Genomic DNA, 17,108 nt, shown 5'->3' on the forward strand with positions numbered 1-17,108 from the left:
GCTGCTGCTCATGACTTCACATGCTTTACATGGGTCAAGGCTGCTGCTCATGACTTCACACGCTTTACATGGGTCAAGGCTGCTGCTCATGACTTCACACGCTTTACATGGGTCAAAGCTGCTCATGACTTGACACAGTTTACATGGGTCAAAGCTGCTCATGACTTCACACAGTTTACATGGGTCAAAGCTGCTCATGACTTCACACACTTTACATGGGTCAAAGCTGCTCATTACTTCACACACTTTACATTGGTCAAAGCTGCTCATGACTTCACACACTTTACATTGGTCAAAGCTGCTCATGACTTCACACTATAAACATGGGTCAGGGCTGCTCATTACTTCACACTATAAACATGGGTCAGGGCTGCTCATGACTTCACACTATAAACATGGGTCAGGGCTGCTCATGACTTCACACAGTTGAAATGGGTCAAGGCTGTTCATGACTTCACACTATAAACATGGGTCAAGGCTGCTGCTCATGACTTCACACGCTTTACATGGGTCAAAGCTGCTCATGACTTGACACAGTTTACATGGGTCAAAGCTGCTCATGACTTCACACAGTTTACATGGGTCAAAGCTGCTCATGACTTCACATGCTTTACATGGGTCAAAGCTGCTCATGACTTCACACACTTTACATGGGTCAAAGCTGCTCATGACTTCACACGCTTTACATGGGTCAAAGCTGCTCATGACTTCACACACTTTACATTGGTCAAAGCTGCTCATGACTTCACACACTTTACATTGGTCAAAGCTGCTCATGACTTCACACACTATACATTGGTCAAAGCTGCTCATGACTTCACACACTTTACATGGGTCAAAGCTGCTCATGACTTCACACAGTTTACATTGGTCAAAGCTGCTCATAGGTCTTCAGCAACCCATGCTTGCCGTAAAAGGCGACTATGCTTGTCATAAGATGTGACTAACAGGATCGGGTGGTCAGGCTCGCTGACTTGGTTGATGCATCTCATTGTATCCCAAATTGCGTGGATCGATGCTCATGATGTCAATCACTGGATTGTCTGATCCAGATTCAATTATTAACATTATTCATATAGCTGGAATGTTGCTGAGTGTGGCGTTAAACAACAAATTAACAAACATGACATCACACAGTTGACATGGGTCAAGGCAGCTCATGATTTTACACAGTTGACATGGACCAAAACTGCTCATGACTTCACACAGCTGACATGGGTCAAGGCAGCTCATGACTTCACACAGTTTCCATGGCTCAAGGCAGCTCATGATTTTACACAGTTGACATGGACCAAAACTGCTCATGACTTCACACAGCTGACATGGGTCAAGGCAGCTCATGACTTCACACAGTTTCCATGGCTCAAGGCAGCTCATGATTTTACACAGTTGACATGGACCACAACTGCTCATGACTTCACACAGCTGACATGGGTCAAGGCAGCTCATGACTTCACACAGTTATCATGGGTCAAGGCAGCTCATGACTTCACACAGTTGAAATGGGTCAAGGCAGCTCATGACTTCACACTATAAACATGGGTCAAGGCTGCTCATGACTTCACACAGTTTCCATGGCTCAAGGCAGCTCATGATTTTACACAGTTTCCATGGCTCAAGGCAGCTCATGATTTTACACAGTTGACATGGACCAAAACTGCTCATGACTTCACACAGCTGACATTGGTCAAGGCTGCTCATGACTTCACACAGCTGCCATGGGTCAAGGCAGCTCATGATTTTACACAGTTGACATGGACCAAAACTACTCATGACATCATGCAGTTGAAGACATGAGCAGCCTTGATGTATTTGTTGATCATGGTGGTTAATGAAGCATGCATATCTAGCTGTATGTAGTTGGCACTAATCTAACATAAGACGTGGCTAGATGTATGTTGCTGTCAATGGGGTTTTTATGTTCTCAAAGAAAGTTTTCTCGCAAATAAATCTGAAGTGTGCTGACGATAACCTTGGTCTTGTTCAGCCTGCTGATTGCCTTCATCGTAAACATCGCGTATATTACTTTTATGAACAGGTAATCAATGCTAGGCATCACGTATCTCCTTCAGCTAAAACATCTCATGTCGGTGTAGCGTTTTTTGGACAACAATTAATTTCCTCTACAGTGAGTTCGACTACAGTAATTGTGGTAAGGTGATTCGACTACACTTTCTTAATCCCTCACAGGTTCAACTTCTATAATACTAGCTACAAAAATAAAATTAAATAATAAATAAAAACATGAAATAAAGCCGATTTTTTCCAATATCCTGGTCAGGAGTAGCTTAGTAGTAAATAAGCGGAAGCAGTCATTGACTGAAATAACAATTATAAGAATCTTCGCTACCCCTTCTCCTGAGTCGTCTCTCATAAGTCTCAGTTATTTTAGTATAAAAACAACACATTAAACCACTGTTCATGCCGAACACTAACTTTCGGCTTACTAATAACAACAAAAAGTAAATATTTACACTGATAGGAGTTCATAGCCAAGAATTAACTAACTTCCCTCCTTTGAGTAAACAGATTTTTTAAAAACACTGCTGAGTCAAATAATTGTCAGGAGCCGTGAAGATCCGGGGTAGAATAGGTCTTCAGCAACCCATGCTTGCCGTAAAAGGCGACTATGCTTGTCGTAAGAGGCGACTAACGGGATCGCGTGGTCAGGCTCGCTGACTTGGTTGATGCATGTCATCGGTCCCAATGGCGTCGATCGATGTTCATGATGTCAATCACTGGATTATCTGCTCCAGACTCGATTATTTACAGACCGCCGTCATATAGCTGGAATATTGCTGACAGCGGAGTTAAACAACAAACAAACATCTTCAGAAGATGTGTTTTAGTAGGTTACCATGACTGAAGGTATATACTTGTTTTTTCACAATTTACACATTTGAAGCTGAGCAGATCCTTACACCATTGTCAACAACTGTTGAACAGTACAGACCACTAAAAGCTATATTTCAGAAATAAGTTAATAGTGGTTGTTCACCTGCTGCTGCAGTACAAAACAATTATTTCTCAGAAATAGTTTGCTGAAATGTTATATATTAGAAATGTTGCTTGTTGACTACATTATGTTCTTGATCGTCCAGGGTTTTTTTCTTGGAACACGTCTTTAATATGATTATGGGTAATAAATAGAATAACCCACTCGGTACGAGTGATAACGGAAACTGTGTCAGTCGTGAAATTAATGTTTTAAAGCTCGGAACTTAAAACATTACTTCACTCGTGACATATTTTCCGTAATCACTCGTACCTCGTGGGTTATTCTATGATTTATAAATGCGTTCTTTGGTCATTGTATATAATAGATACACTGAACCGCAAAAGAAACGTTCCCATGGATAGATATATGAGAAACCTTATTTGTCAAAACACTGTAAACATACTTTGAGACATATTAAAGATATGAAACTTGGCAAAAACTGATCATCAAGGTTGAAATGAAAGTGTCAAATGTTCTCAAAGTGAAACACGACACTAGTCTCTGAGAAAATGGCATCACAAGTCAGTATCTCGCGTGACCGCCATGTGCATTGATGACTGCCGTGCAACGTCGATACATAAAATGGATGAGGCGGTTGATAAGGGCCATAGGCACTTGAGCCCAGACTCGAAGAACGCCTGACGCAGTTCAGCTGCAGTTATCGGCCTTGGTTGGACGCCATTCAGCCGTCTTTGAATCTCGTCCCACAGGTGCTCAATGGGATTTAAATCGGGACTGAGGGCAGGCAACTGCATGGTTCTGATGCCATTCTGCCGGAGGAAGTCTCTTGTTGCTCTCGCAGTGTGGGCACGGGCGTTATCATGCTGAAACTCGTGGTTGCTGCGACGTGCAAAATGAGGTATGGCGTGTGGTCTCAAGACTTGATCAATGTATACCTCCAGGACCTCATTGCCCTTTACCAGCCTGGCCGAACACTGAGATCTGCAAACAAACTACAGCTTGCTGTTCCACCAACCAGCAGAACAACATATGGCGACAGAACCTTCCGAAAAGCAGGTGCAACTCTATGGAATGCACTGCCCATTGATGTTAGGGGATCTGAAGATCAACACCTTTAGATCAAAACTCAAGACCATCCTCTTCAAAAGAGCATACGACTGAGCGCTCTTGAGCAGGCAGTATGTCTGAATAAGTAGCGCTATATAAATGCGTAATTTGAATTAGAATTTGAATGTACCGAGCTGCTGTGACACCATTGCCTCTCCCTGGACCGATGTTCTGGAAGACCACAGGGCCGACCCACTGTGCAAGACCAATTCCATCCCACACCATGATGCTCGGACCACCCTACGAGTCTCTCTCAACAACACAAGCATCCGAATTACGTTCGCCACGGCGTCGCCAGACTTACCCTCTGCCATCTGCTATTGAGATACAGTAACGGTTCTTGTCTGAGAAGAGGACTTCTCCACTGCTGGTGGCGCCAATGCTGAAGCTGTGTTGCCTACTGAAGACGGTACCGGCGATGACGTGGTATCAAAATGGGTCCTCGCTGTGACCTGTGACAGTGGAGGTGTCTGCTCGTCAATCGTCGACGCACGATGTCCGTCCGCACTAATGTGTCGCTGGTGTGTCCCCATGGGCTGTTGAGCAGTTTCCGCAGCAGTAACAAAAGGATCTTGAAGATGCTGTGGCACAATCTGACGATCCTGACGTCGGGTGGTGACCCTTGATCTTTCACTAGTGGTCGGTCACCTGTAGTGTTGATGTTCTGGTACCGTTGCTGGACCCTGTATATGGCCCGTACGTGGACTTGAAATGCAGTGGCTACTTGCCGTCTAAGGGCTTGGTGTCGCTGATTTCTTGTCTTGGCATGTGGTAGCAATTCAATAACGAATGAATGTTATCCGATCTGGGTGGATTTTTATGGGGCAAGAAATGGGGGAACGCATGTGCATTTCAATTTGCACGGAACTCACGTGCATCGGGTTACCATGGCCGTTGCCCTGATGCGTTTGGGCGATCGGTTTTATTGTCATCTGCTTTGATTATTTATCATCAAATTTCTTTTTTCAGGACAAGGTTATGTTAAATTTTAGAAACTTTGACAAAAATTACCCAGATATTTAAATGACAACTTTTCATGCAATGTTACTTGGGGTGACGTTTCTTTTGCGGTTCAGTATATATGAAACTCTCTCTTAATATTCTTTACCTTATCTTACACGGGTTGGTCCACTATTTTCTGAAGGGATCAGCTTACTACCCTTCTAATTTCTGGTTTTGATAACACTGAAGATGAAACGAACGGTAGACGAAAGTGGGCGTCCGCTCATGCCAGTGTATAATTAATTACCGTTTACGTAACTTGGCGTTTACGTAACCCATACGCAAATAACATGCTAGACCTTGTTTATCACAATGATTGATAGTGTTTTTCAGTTCTTTACGCAATTAGTCAAGCGGTCCGTGGTCTTGTGGATAGAGCTTCTGTCCGGAGGTCGGTGGTTCGTCATACCAAAAGACGCTGGAAGATGATATTGTTACCCTGCCTGGAGCTTGGCATAATGGAAATAATACAAGAACTGGTCGGCACGGAGGCGGATCCATGATGTGAAAAAAGTGGGCGGGGCACAGATAATACACAAGTCACGATTTGTTTGTTTGTTTGTTTGTTTGCCGCACTCAGCAATATTTCAGCTATGTGACGGCGGTCTGTAAATAATCGAGTCTGGACTAGACGCTTCAGTGATTGACATCATGAGCATCGATCCATTGGGATGCATCAACCAAGTAGGCGAGCCTGACCACCTGATCCCGTTAGTCGCCTCTTACGACAAGCATAATCGCCATTTGCGACAAGCATGGGTTGCTGAAGACCTATTCTACCCCGATCTTCACGGGTCACACAAGTCACGAAGTGCGCGCAGTTCACACGTCAGGTGTCCGAGTGGGATATTCATGTTTCACCCCGGCATGGTATCTCAGCGGGAGAGCACCCGAAAACCAGCACAATTCCGGACTAGTGCAAGAAAGACGCATACCAACATCGCTTTATAAAATAAGTGCTAAAACTTTGAACGCGATGTTCAACCCCATTTCACCTCACCTTCCTGTTACCGGCTCCATTGTTCACACAGGCTAAAAGGGACTAGACTCGACCTAGTTTCACCTGTAGCCTAGTGGTGAGGCGGTCGCTCGGCACACTGAAACCCGAGTTTGATTACAATGTGTGACGTCAATTCATGTCCACCGCCGTGGAATATTGATAAAAGCGACGTAAACATGTCACATGCCCTCACTCACCGTCTGTCAATCGCGAGTCTGTGTGTAAAACCATCGCCACAGCGATCTAATACGCTCTCTGACCCGTGAAGATCCGGGGTAGAATAGGTCTTCAGCAACCCATGCTAGCCGTAAAAGGCGACTATGCTTGTCGTAAAAGGCGACTAACGGGATCGGGTGGTCAGGCTCACTGACTTGGTTGATGCATATCATCCTTCCCATTCGGTGGATCGATGCTCATATTAATCACTGGATTGTCTGGTCCAGACTCGATTATTTACAGACCGCCGTCATATAGCTGGAATATTGATGAGAGAGGCGTTAAACAACAAACAAACAATCAAACAAACAATACGCTCTCTGCTTAGTAAATAAGGATCACTGTCCCCAAGAGTGTTTGCTTTAGAAATTCATCAACAATTCCCTATATAACCAACGAATCATTCTATTTTTCAGAGTATCGCTCAGAGCTTGTGTTCTGTTTCAGAAGTATGAAAATAGAATATATACATCATCATATGATACAACACATATACACATGGAGTAATAGAGTATATTACACACAGTATGCAAAGTGTGTCATCCCAGTACTCGGCCGGCCCAGTAGTCGCCACAATTCGCCATGTAGAGTTGTGTCTCTAGCCGTCAAGGATGGAACAGAACAAGATTCAGAACCCACTGTGTCACTACTATACGTCTACGACCTTGGTCACTATCAAAATCGAGATGAGAATGAAAATCAACCAACCCATTCACTCTGATACCAATTTGAATCAATACGATTTCTATTTTTAAAAATAAATTTAAATCCAAACTCATATGCTGATCGGTTTGTTTTCAATGCACAAGTAAAAAAATTCGGTTAGTTTTCTCTCTAGGAAAGGACAGACAGAAGTTTAGAGTGTAGTTTGTTTTCTTTCTTTTATCCCACGAGCATAGAGACGACTATAAAAGGCACCGAGTTTATTGTCAAGTTGTTTGAAGTGCGCATAGTTGATTAGTTGGTTGGTTGGTTGTTTAACGCCGCACTCAGCAATATTCCAGCTATACGACGGCGGTCTGAAAATAATCGAGTGATTAATATCATGAGCATTGATCCCCACAATTGGGATCGATGACATTCATCAACCAAGTCAGCGAGCCTGACCACCCGATCCCGGTAGTCGCCTTTTACGACAAGCATAGTCACCTTTTACAGTAAGCATGGGTTGCTGAAGACCTATTCTACTCCGGACCTTCACGGGTCGCGCATAGTTGAAGACGAATGAATGAGCCAACTTTGTTCAACGCCAAAGACAGCGATACTCGAGCTATATCACACAGGCTGAAAAATAATTAAATCCGGACCAAAGAAATTTGTGAGTGAAAGCACGGGCTCCTTCAACGCCGTCGTGACATAATGACACGCTGTAAGCCAAGGTATATACAGAAGCTGAACCCGTGAATACCCAGGTCAGAATTGGTCTCCAGGAACCCATGCTTGTCGTAAGAGGCGACTAACGGTGGTCAGGCTTGACTTGGTTGATGTATGTCATCGTATTCCATTTGCGTAGATCGATACTTATAATATCAATCACAAGATTGTCTGGTGCACATGCGATGATTTATATACCGCCGTCATATTGGTGGAATATTATTGAGAGCGGCGAACAACAACGAACACCCACAGAAGCTGACCATCAAATCCCCCTTTTAGCCGGAACCTACACGCACGAGGCCCTGGTGAGATAGTCCATCGCTAATCACCACAGGGGGGGGAAGTGAAGGCGTGACCACCCCACAGGGATACACCAGTGAAGGGTTGTCCACTCTTTTCATTACTTGTTATCTACAGGAGATGTGAGCACAGTTCATCTCTGTCAGCACAGGTAAATTCTTTCACAGCACATTTGTAAAATAAATGAGAACTGACTAAGGGTCTGCTTTTCCGTGTAGCTGACAAGCATGTCAACGTTCGCTTCTTTACAGTTCAAATATCACAGTATCGGTTATCGCGTGGTTAGGAACGCTCGGTGTATCGATATGACGGGGACGCACCTAATACATGTTTGTAAGTAGCAACCATATCCTTAATGTAAGTGATGGATACTCCATTCTCATCCTTCCTTCCTTCCTTCCTCCTCCAGTTTATCCTTCCTGTCGTCCATCACCAGCTCATCGTCCGACTTAAAGCCATAGTTGACATTCTGCCTCTGCTCCATTTCATCCTCAGGCAAGATGTCTTCTCTGTAGCCGATGTCGTCTTCCGAATCATACACATAGGCGAAGTTTACTTCTTCAGGGTTGCTGACCACGTCAGTAAGTGTGGTTTCTGTCTCGGGAGATGATGGGGGATTCTCGTATTCTGGACACGTTTCATCTTCCTCGTCTTCTTCCACAACGTCGTCTCCCACCACATCTGCTTTCCCAGCTTCTTCCCGCAAAGCCTCTTCCAAAACTCCCACAGTCGTATGTAAATCAGCCCCCTCCGCAGCTAAAGTGGAAACATCGTCTATCACAATTTCAGGTACCTTCTCCACAATATATTTCTTTCTGAAAGACCCTGTTATAACGATTCTGTCATCGCCAAACTCTTCCACTGTGGTCCCTTCATTCGATGATGAGACTCGGGTTTTATTTGCTTCTCCAAGTGCATTTACATTATTATCAGCATCAAGACTTGGTGTCTCTTGAGCAGCACTCCCAAGGTCGGAATCTGGTTCATCAGAGTGCCCACTTTCGTCTACTTCCAGATGTGGACCTAGATACAATTCGGGATGGATTTGCTGGTAGTCTCTAATGAAGGAATCCTGTTCTGCAAATTGCCAAGTGCTATGTCTTCTTCTCTGGTGCAACACAGATTGAGGCCTTGTGAAGGACACCCCAGGATCACTTCTCTTCCTCAAAGGCTCGGTGATGGGTCTAGTGTTCAAAGTCACCTTTTTCCTTTTAACATACCTCGGACCACTTTCTTCGTGAAGCTTAAACTCATCTGTGTATTCTTGCTCGTCTATAGAAGCCAGATCACTTGATTCCCCACTCATCGAAATGTTAGAGTGTCTTCTAGTCGGAACCAAATCGAAACAACTAGTCCTACGGTTGAAAGTCATATCTTGACTAGGTCTACGACTGGATGAAGCTTGACTTGGACGACGACTTAAAGACAAATCATGACTGGGGCGACGATTTCGGATTATACTATCAAGAAACTGCCCGGTACTGTGTCTCCTTGTCCTGTTATAAGCTATGGGAGGGCTTCTGAACACATCTCTCATCGTCATTCTCTTCTCGAATGTCCCTGGACCGTGGTAAGTAACTGTACTTATCCTCCTCAGCTTCTCCTGCAATGACATGGTGTCTGACATGGAAAACTCACTCACACTCAGGTCCTCCTCCGCACCCAGGAACGTGTCCGAAACTGTCTTCTGTCTGAAGAACAGATCACTCTCAGCTCTAGAATCGCGTCTTCTCTGAAGGTTCTCCGGTGACAGGTTCCCTTGCACGGTCATCTCGTCAATGTCCTTGGCGCTCACCATGGGAGTAGAAACAGCCTTGGTGTCATGGAAGTGTTCGTAGTCTATGATATGTTCATCAAACATGTCCTGGTATGTGACATCTAGAGGAAGAAATCTATGTCCCCATTTAATTTCCCATGGGTGGTAGGACTTCCTTACTTGGAACGAGGCGCTGACTGTTGAAGATACTGCTTCCAGGACAACTATCAGTTCAAAGTTCTCCTGCATGGCATCATCTCTAGACAGATTATACAAAGGGGATTCTTCGTTAATGTTGTGGACGATATACGTGGGCCACGGCAGGAAAAGCCGTTCATCCCCTCCCTCCGATCTGAAGTCCATATTGAAATACTGTACAGGGATCTTATCACCAGTTTTAGAGAAGGTTTTCAGGATAAAATAACCACGTGCGTGTGCTCCTATTATATGAGACTTGCGCATGTCGCCAACTCTTATTGCTAGCCGAAGTTTGAGATCCTCTGCAAATATACAAGCCACTTTGCTGAAAAGAATCGTGCCAGATCTCTTCTTGGATCGTCTCACTTTGGCAACTACGAGCCCGGCCAATGCAAACTGTAATGCTGCTCCAAGTATTGACTGTGCTATGACACCTAAGTAAGCCCCAGGACAAGCTTCAGTCACGTAGCGATACCCATAACCAATCGTTGTCATCGTTTCAATCGAGAAAAGAAACGCCGATGCATATGATTGGATATTTTCAACACAGGGCAACCAGTCATCGTCGGTTTTGAATAAGTCTCCATGCACATAGGCCAGTAGGTAGTAGTAGGCGGCAAAGATAAGCCATGTCAATGTGAAACCCCCAAAGAATAGCAACAGATTCCAACGCCACTGGATGTCGATGAGTGTTGTACAAATGTCCGACACATACTTTGTGCTGCGGTTTGCGACAGAGACGGACTGTATGTTAGTTGCCCCTCGCTCGCTGATGAGACGGCTGTAAATCGGTCTCAGCGTGATGCCGGAAGTGATATCCACCATCTTGGTTCCGGATTTGCCAACCTGGAACATGGAAAGCAAGATGTCATCTAGTGAAAAACAATGAAAAAGCATGTATGGAGGTTATGAGTGAATGACATGTCATACAAACACTTATTTTTTACACAATTTGTGAGTGGCAGATGCTACCTGTAGGGTCGGATATGCTTACTCTTTTCGCGAACACCTGGTGTCATCACAGTTTCAATGATCCATTTATATATTTTCCACCACTATTTTGTCTTTTTCTCCCAATGGAATCTGTTTCGGCAGATAATCGAGACTGATTATTCTCTGGACTTGATATATGATATATGAGGCAAATCCAGGAGACAGATTTTAACAGAAGCAATCAGTGAGTTAAATATCACAAGAGGAAGCAAGTAGATGGCAGAAAGACAATCGCCCGATGGAATCGGCGTGTTTCATTGTAGTCGTCTTTCAAACCAAACATCGGGATATTTGTAACTGTCTTGTTCCGAACTCGGAACGGAGTCCTATTTGCTAGATCTTGTTAGTTCGTGTTTTTTTCGTTGGAAATGTCAGACACGGTGACATGCTTGAAGATGATTTTGATAACATATATTGATATATTACAAAGTGTTTGTTTGTTTGGTTGGTTTGTTGTTTAACGCTGCACTCAGCAATATTCCAGCTATATGACGGCGGTCTGTAAATAATCGAGTCTGGACCAGACAATCCAGTGATTGATATCATGAGCATCGATCCACCTAATTGGGATCGATGACATGCATCAACCAAGTCAGCGAGCCTGACCACCCGATTCCGTTAGTCGCCTTTTACGACAAGCATAGTCACCTTTTACGGCAAGCATGGGTTGCTGAAGACCTATTCTACCCCGGAATCTTCACGGGTTTTTACAAAGTACGGAGTAGGATAAGTGCCCTTTTTTCTCACTAGAAAGGTCTAATTTTAGAGATAAGGAAAACTTATATAAAAGTAATGCTATCAAATTATTAGGCATGTTCAAATAGTTGACAATTTGCCAACTTTCTTCTTACACCTCTGGCATGTGCAAGTAACCAACAGTGACTCTAGTGTTTCTCTTTTCGACATAGTTTCGCCAAGTGCATGTATTTAAATCCAAAAACACGCATTAAAAGAACCAAGTCTAGTTCTTATTTAAATAAACATATCGAATAACTTGCATAACAATTCTAAATATTTTGCACTTTTCGAAGATTATCCATCAGCCCTTTCCTTTATACATAGTTACATCCTTGTGATTTGTTGATGACAAATATCGGCTGTGTTGTGGATTTCAGGACAGAAGTAGGCTAAGATGTCCCCTGTGTTGTTTGCAAAACTGACCAAAACGATGATGGACTGGTTACAAGTGTGACCTGGGTGCCGTTGTACAAAGCGATCTTAGCCCTAAGATGATCGTAACTCCCATACTTAACATAGACTTACGACAGTTGTAGCGCTAAGGTTGTTTTGTACAACGGCACCCTGGCTGATTGAGTGTCATAATACGCCCGACTGCCTGGATCCTCATTTATGTCCTTGGTGTTTATCACTGGTCTGCTTGCTTCAGACTTGATGTTTTACAGGCCGTTTTGATAAAGCTGGGATAACGCTGTCATACAACAAGACTCCGTTATCTACATGTTGTTTGTTGGGGCGGTGGGGTGGCCTAGTGGTTAAAGTGTTCGCACGTCACGCCGAAGACCAGGGTTCGATTCCCCACATGGGAACAAAGTGTACAGCCCATTTCTGGTGTCCCCCACCGGCATATTGCCGGAATATTGCTAAAAGCGGCGTAAAACCAAACTCACTCACTTACATGTTTGCTGTTCTATTCCAGCCATTTGACGCTGCCTTGCAAATAATCGAGTCCTGTCCATAGAAACAAGTTATGAGTAACGTCAGACGCCGCCATGTACACCATGACACGCAGCTAGCCAAATCACCAACCACCTGATCAAATCCTTCCGCTGTTCTCAAGCAACAGAATGCTGGTAACCTATTGTACACTTTGATTAAATGAAATAGTCGTCTAAGACGCCGCAATTCGCTGTGCAGAGTTGCGTCCCTTGGGCACGCCAGACACCTGATTGTGGGTTCGAATCCCGGTTCACCTCGATTACGTTTGTCAGCACCATACCCGTGCTCGTGGGTTTCACCGAAGTGGTAAACGTCTGAGACCTGCATCACTTCGGGCTTTTCTCCCACATTAAGCTGACACGCTGTGATATAACTTGAATACTGTTAAAAGCAGCGTCAAACCCAACTCACTTAAGATCCTCGCTGAAAGATGTTATGCAGCGTTTGAATAGATTGCCATTATAATATCATCTCACGTACCGGTTTTCGATGCAGGATGCTAGATGTCCGTACTGAGCGAATAAACGCCGTACATATCTATATATAAACGTGGTACATTTTACGAAACACGTGAATGTTCTGTGCCATACATTACTGCATACACATATACATGTCAATCAAATCAACAGCCTGAATTCACGATCATGAAAACGAGTTGTTGTATTGTATCGAACACCATGGCGAAAACGGCTTTGAGAATACTGACCCTCTTGAATGATAATACATTTGACATGTCCAACAGACAGGAAATATTCGCCCGCTTTTCACGCAAACATGACTGTGACCGGAGAGTCCGAACCGTAAACAAAAAGTTCTATGTATATCTTAGCATGTGAGTAAACTGACTCTAACGCCGATGTGAACTGTGTCAGCTTGAATAGACATAGAAGTGAAGTAGGTCTTAGACTTCTGCCACTTTGCTGAAACCCACAAGCAAGGGTATGGTGCTGACAAATCACCAAGAAACATAATCAGCGCGAATCGGGATTCGAACCCCACGATCAGTGGTTTCTGGCACACCTAAGGGACGTAACTCAGCATGGTGTAAACAGACGTCTGGAATTTTGCATCGAGATTAGATATTTTTCAGCTACAACTGCAAAGGTCCAACATCAGAAAAAAAATATTTAAAAATATGAGCCTGTAAGCAAAAAACTATGAACCTGTAAGCAAAAAACTATGAGCCTGTAAGCAAAGCACCTTGTAACAAATTATATTTTGAGGCAGTCATTTTTTTTCAACAGTCTGAAGACATTTTATTTTGTTTGATAAAACTCCCAGGACCCTCCAGATTATCAAATGGTCGGTCCCTTACGGTCATTTTTATGTGTAAAAGATATGTTGTCCTACTCGTGACCTTTTTAAACCTCTAAGACCTGCATCCCTTCGGGCTTTCCTCCCACATTAAGCTGACACGCCGCGATATAACTGGAATACTGTTAAAAGCGGCGTTAAACCCAACTCACACACTATTGATATATGTTATCAAAGTAATAGCTACAATGTTGTAATTATGTTTTATAGTGAAGTGGATATGCACATGGAGACATGCAGATATTGGTAAAATTAAAACCCACATTGTTGTGAGTTGTTTATTAACCATGAGCCATACTTCTATATGAGAGTTACCTCACTCGTGATAATATGTTACTCCTGTAGCCTGACACGTGAATTATTCACACTGTCCAAACTTGCTAACACCTCGCTGCACTGAAATGGGTCAGCGTTTCGCACATAGCGATTTGCTGTTGGCCTGTCTCCGTCCTCTCGACAGACAAACCCGCTTCACGAAAATGGTTCACAATTTTTCGGCAGCGAAATGATGTATGGGGACATGGGTCGGATGGAGCTAGACAGGAACCCTGCCCTTCGCCTCCTAGCGGCTTTAGGCGAGGAGCGCAAGCGCTCTATGGCAGATATACCTGTCTAGGACAGGAGGTCCTGTTATGATTGTTGCCGAATAACATAAACATGTTAACTGTAATAATTTACAGTTAGGAATGTTTTAACAGTAATTCATAATTACTTATGTATTTCGAATGTACACACATCATTATACACATGTTACATAAACATGTTTCTTTAAAAAGTTTGGTTACATTTTTCCAACGATTTCTCATGCCCAAGGCCCATGCTCCCATGTAATTTTCTCAAACACATAGCAAATGCTAGGGTGCAGACTCGATATACGTGTATAGGCCTACTTACGTCTAGAACTCGCGGGCCCGACGAGGGGAGATAACTCACAATTGTACTCCATTAATACCAGGAACATGCATTTTGCAGGCATGGACGAGAAAGGGTTGTGTCTGGATGCATTTTGACTTAGATAAAGTTTTTGTCGGCATATCACTGTTGAAATCGGCCAGGGTCGGGGTGTAAGACACGGGTACTAGAGCCACGATTGCCTGTGTCGCCTGCTCGGCCCCCCAAAAATGATCGCAACGTGACCAACGTGACTTTCTGCCGCAGCGGATGCGCTACCGGAAGTAGCATCACAAGGGTCGGGCTGTTACACTACAACGCAATCTGTCAATTCGTAAACTGCCTTAAAATGTCAGACAGTTTATATGGTGTCGGCTTTCTAATTCTGCCTTACATAAAGCCAAACACACACACACACATAACTATTCGTCCCGCACACCTTCACAATAACAGGTCCGTGACATGTGACATCCTATGGGAAGGTAAGTTATACGTTGTGAATGTTGTACATACTAAAATACGCGGATCCAATTATGCGCTTGTGTGGTGATATCCATGAATAAAATACTAGATACTAGGGGAAACAACAATACTTCTTCACATCTATGAATCTTATTTTATGACGGAGTACAGTTACCTGATTCAATGTGTAACGAACGCAAAAAATCTGAGAATATGAATTAGTGAGTGAGTATGGTTTTACGCCGCTTTTAACAATATTCCAGCAATATAACGGCAGGGAACACCAGAAATGGGCTTCACACATTGTACCCATGTCGGGAATTGAACCCGGGTCTTCGGCGTGACGAGCGAACGCTTTAATCAGTAGGAAATGAATTATAATAGGTTGAAAACACATTTATCCTATTTTACATTGCAAAACAAGACCTTATGAACTCTTTTGACATATACACGCTGTTATATAACATATATTGTCGGAGAACGATAAGTTTCATTTATTAGACTTCATATATTTATTAACATAATGTTACTTTCACACATGACAAACTAAAACGTGACTATTATTTTATCTGAGGAAAGGGAGACGTTTAAGTGGTGAATCACCCCTATAGTATGACGAACCTGTACATATGTGGCGATATAAACAATACATATTTGTTAATCGTTTTGAGGTACAGCTATGTGGGATGCTCTTAACACACTTCCATGTTTGACAATGGCGACACTACGAGTCAGATACGTTGATGCAAAAATAGTCCAAGTGACCCCGTTAAGGTGTTACAAAGGGACAACACATTCTCACCTTATATTACTGAAACTGTCATTTGTCGTAGAGATCCCATAGCATATTCACCTCTACATCAGTACTGTTCACTCCAACGAGGCAAAGGTTACAGTTTTCAGTCCAAAGCAGCCCGTCTGTTAATGTCAGTGGCGGGACGGTGGCGTGTCTCTTTACCTGTGACATTGCTTGACAAGAGGGCTTCATAAATCACTTGTTTGCCGCTGGTTATTATTATAGCGAGCTACGAGGCACAACAGGCGACATTAAAACTTAAGACGGCAACATGTTGCTTCTGAATCCTCCTGTGACGCGTCATGCATTTATTTGGACTAATTTGCATTGCATGTTGTGCGACCTTGAGCGATTCCACATCTTGCACCTTTCGTTGAATTTCGTTTTCAGACTTTCTCCATTGTTGTGTTTCAGACCCGTTTTTATTTTTTAAGGAATACGTACTCCAAAAAGTCAAATATCATATGTCCTATTGAGGCTCGAATCGTGACCTGCATGTCCTGTAAAAGAGATGAATCACACACAAACTATTCTCACCCGGTGACAGTACGGAAACGGTGTTTGTTCCATGCACTCGGAATATTAAGCGTCAACCACTTGGCGCGACCATATAAGCTGACTTCATGCACAGTGGTGATCTTTAGGGTCAATTGTGTAACAGGTTTCAAAGGAATCGAACACAAATTAACAAATGGATCCATAAAGTGACACGATACAGTCGGTAAAGTTAATGTACAGCCAGTAAATATAGAAACTTTGAAGAATGTCAAACCGCACATAAAAGTGTCACATGTATTCAGTGTATCGCCGCCACAATACAGCACTTTACATGCGCTATAATTGTTTGACAAGCAATAAGTCGATAAGGACACATAAATCATGTTCATTGTTGGACGTTTCAAGTCCAAAAGAATATGCAACATTTCGAAATTTAATCAATGTTGCATGGGTGAGAAAATGGGTTTCGATGCCCAAGTTATTAACTAGTATAAAGCAGTCAAAGTGGAGGGCGATAATATGAGCAACAGTTTATACATTGGGGACCTGGGTTGGAATGTAG

At 43.3% G+C, this 17,108-nt stretch overlaps 1 protein-coding gene across 1 annotated transcript; it reads right to left on the reverse strand.

The window, feature by feature from the left end:
• Nucleotides 1-7,391: 7,391 nt before the first annotated feature.
• On the reverse strand, nucleotides 7,392-16,183 carry LOC139468798 (uncharacterized). The gene is made up of 2 exons (XM_071250935.1): nucleotides 16,055-16,183; nucleotides 7,392-10,761 (listed from the first exon to the last, which is right to left on the reverse strand). Exon 2 carries the CDS (start codon nucleotides 10,738-10,740, stop codon nucleotides 8,341-8,343), a length of 2,400 nt encoding a protein of 799 aa, XP_071107036.1. The 5' UTR covers nucleotides 10,741-10,761; nucleotides 16,055-16,183; the 3' UTR covers nucleotides 7,392-8,340.
• Nucleotides 16,184-17,108: the final 925 nt, after the last annotated feature.

This window comes from Haliotis cracherodii, unplaced genomic scaffold, assembly GCF_022045235.1.
Source record: "Haliotis cracherodii isolate W230 unplaced genomic scaffold, xgHalCrac1.p SCAF_2, whole genome shotgun sequence".
NCBI classification, from domain to species: domain Eukaryota; kingdom Metazoa; phylum Mollusca; class Gastropoda; order Lepetellida; family Haliotidae; genus Haliotis; species Haliotis cracherodii.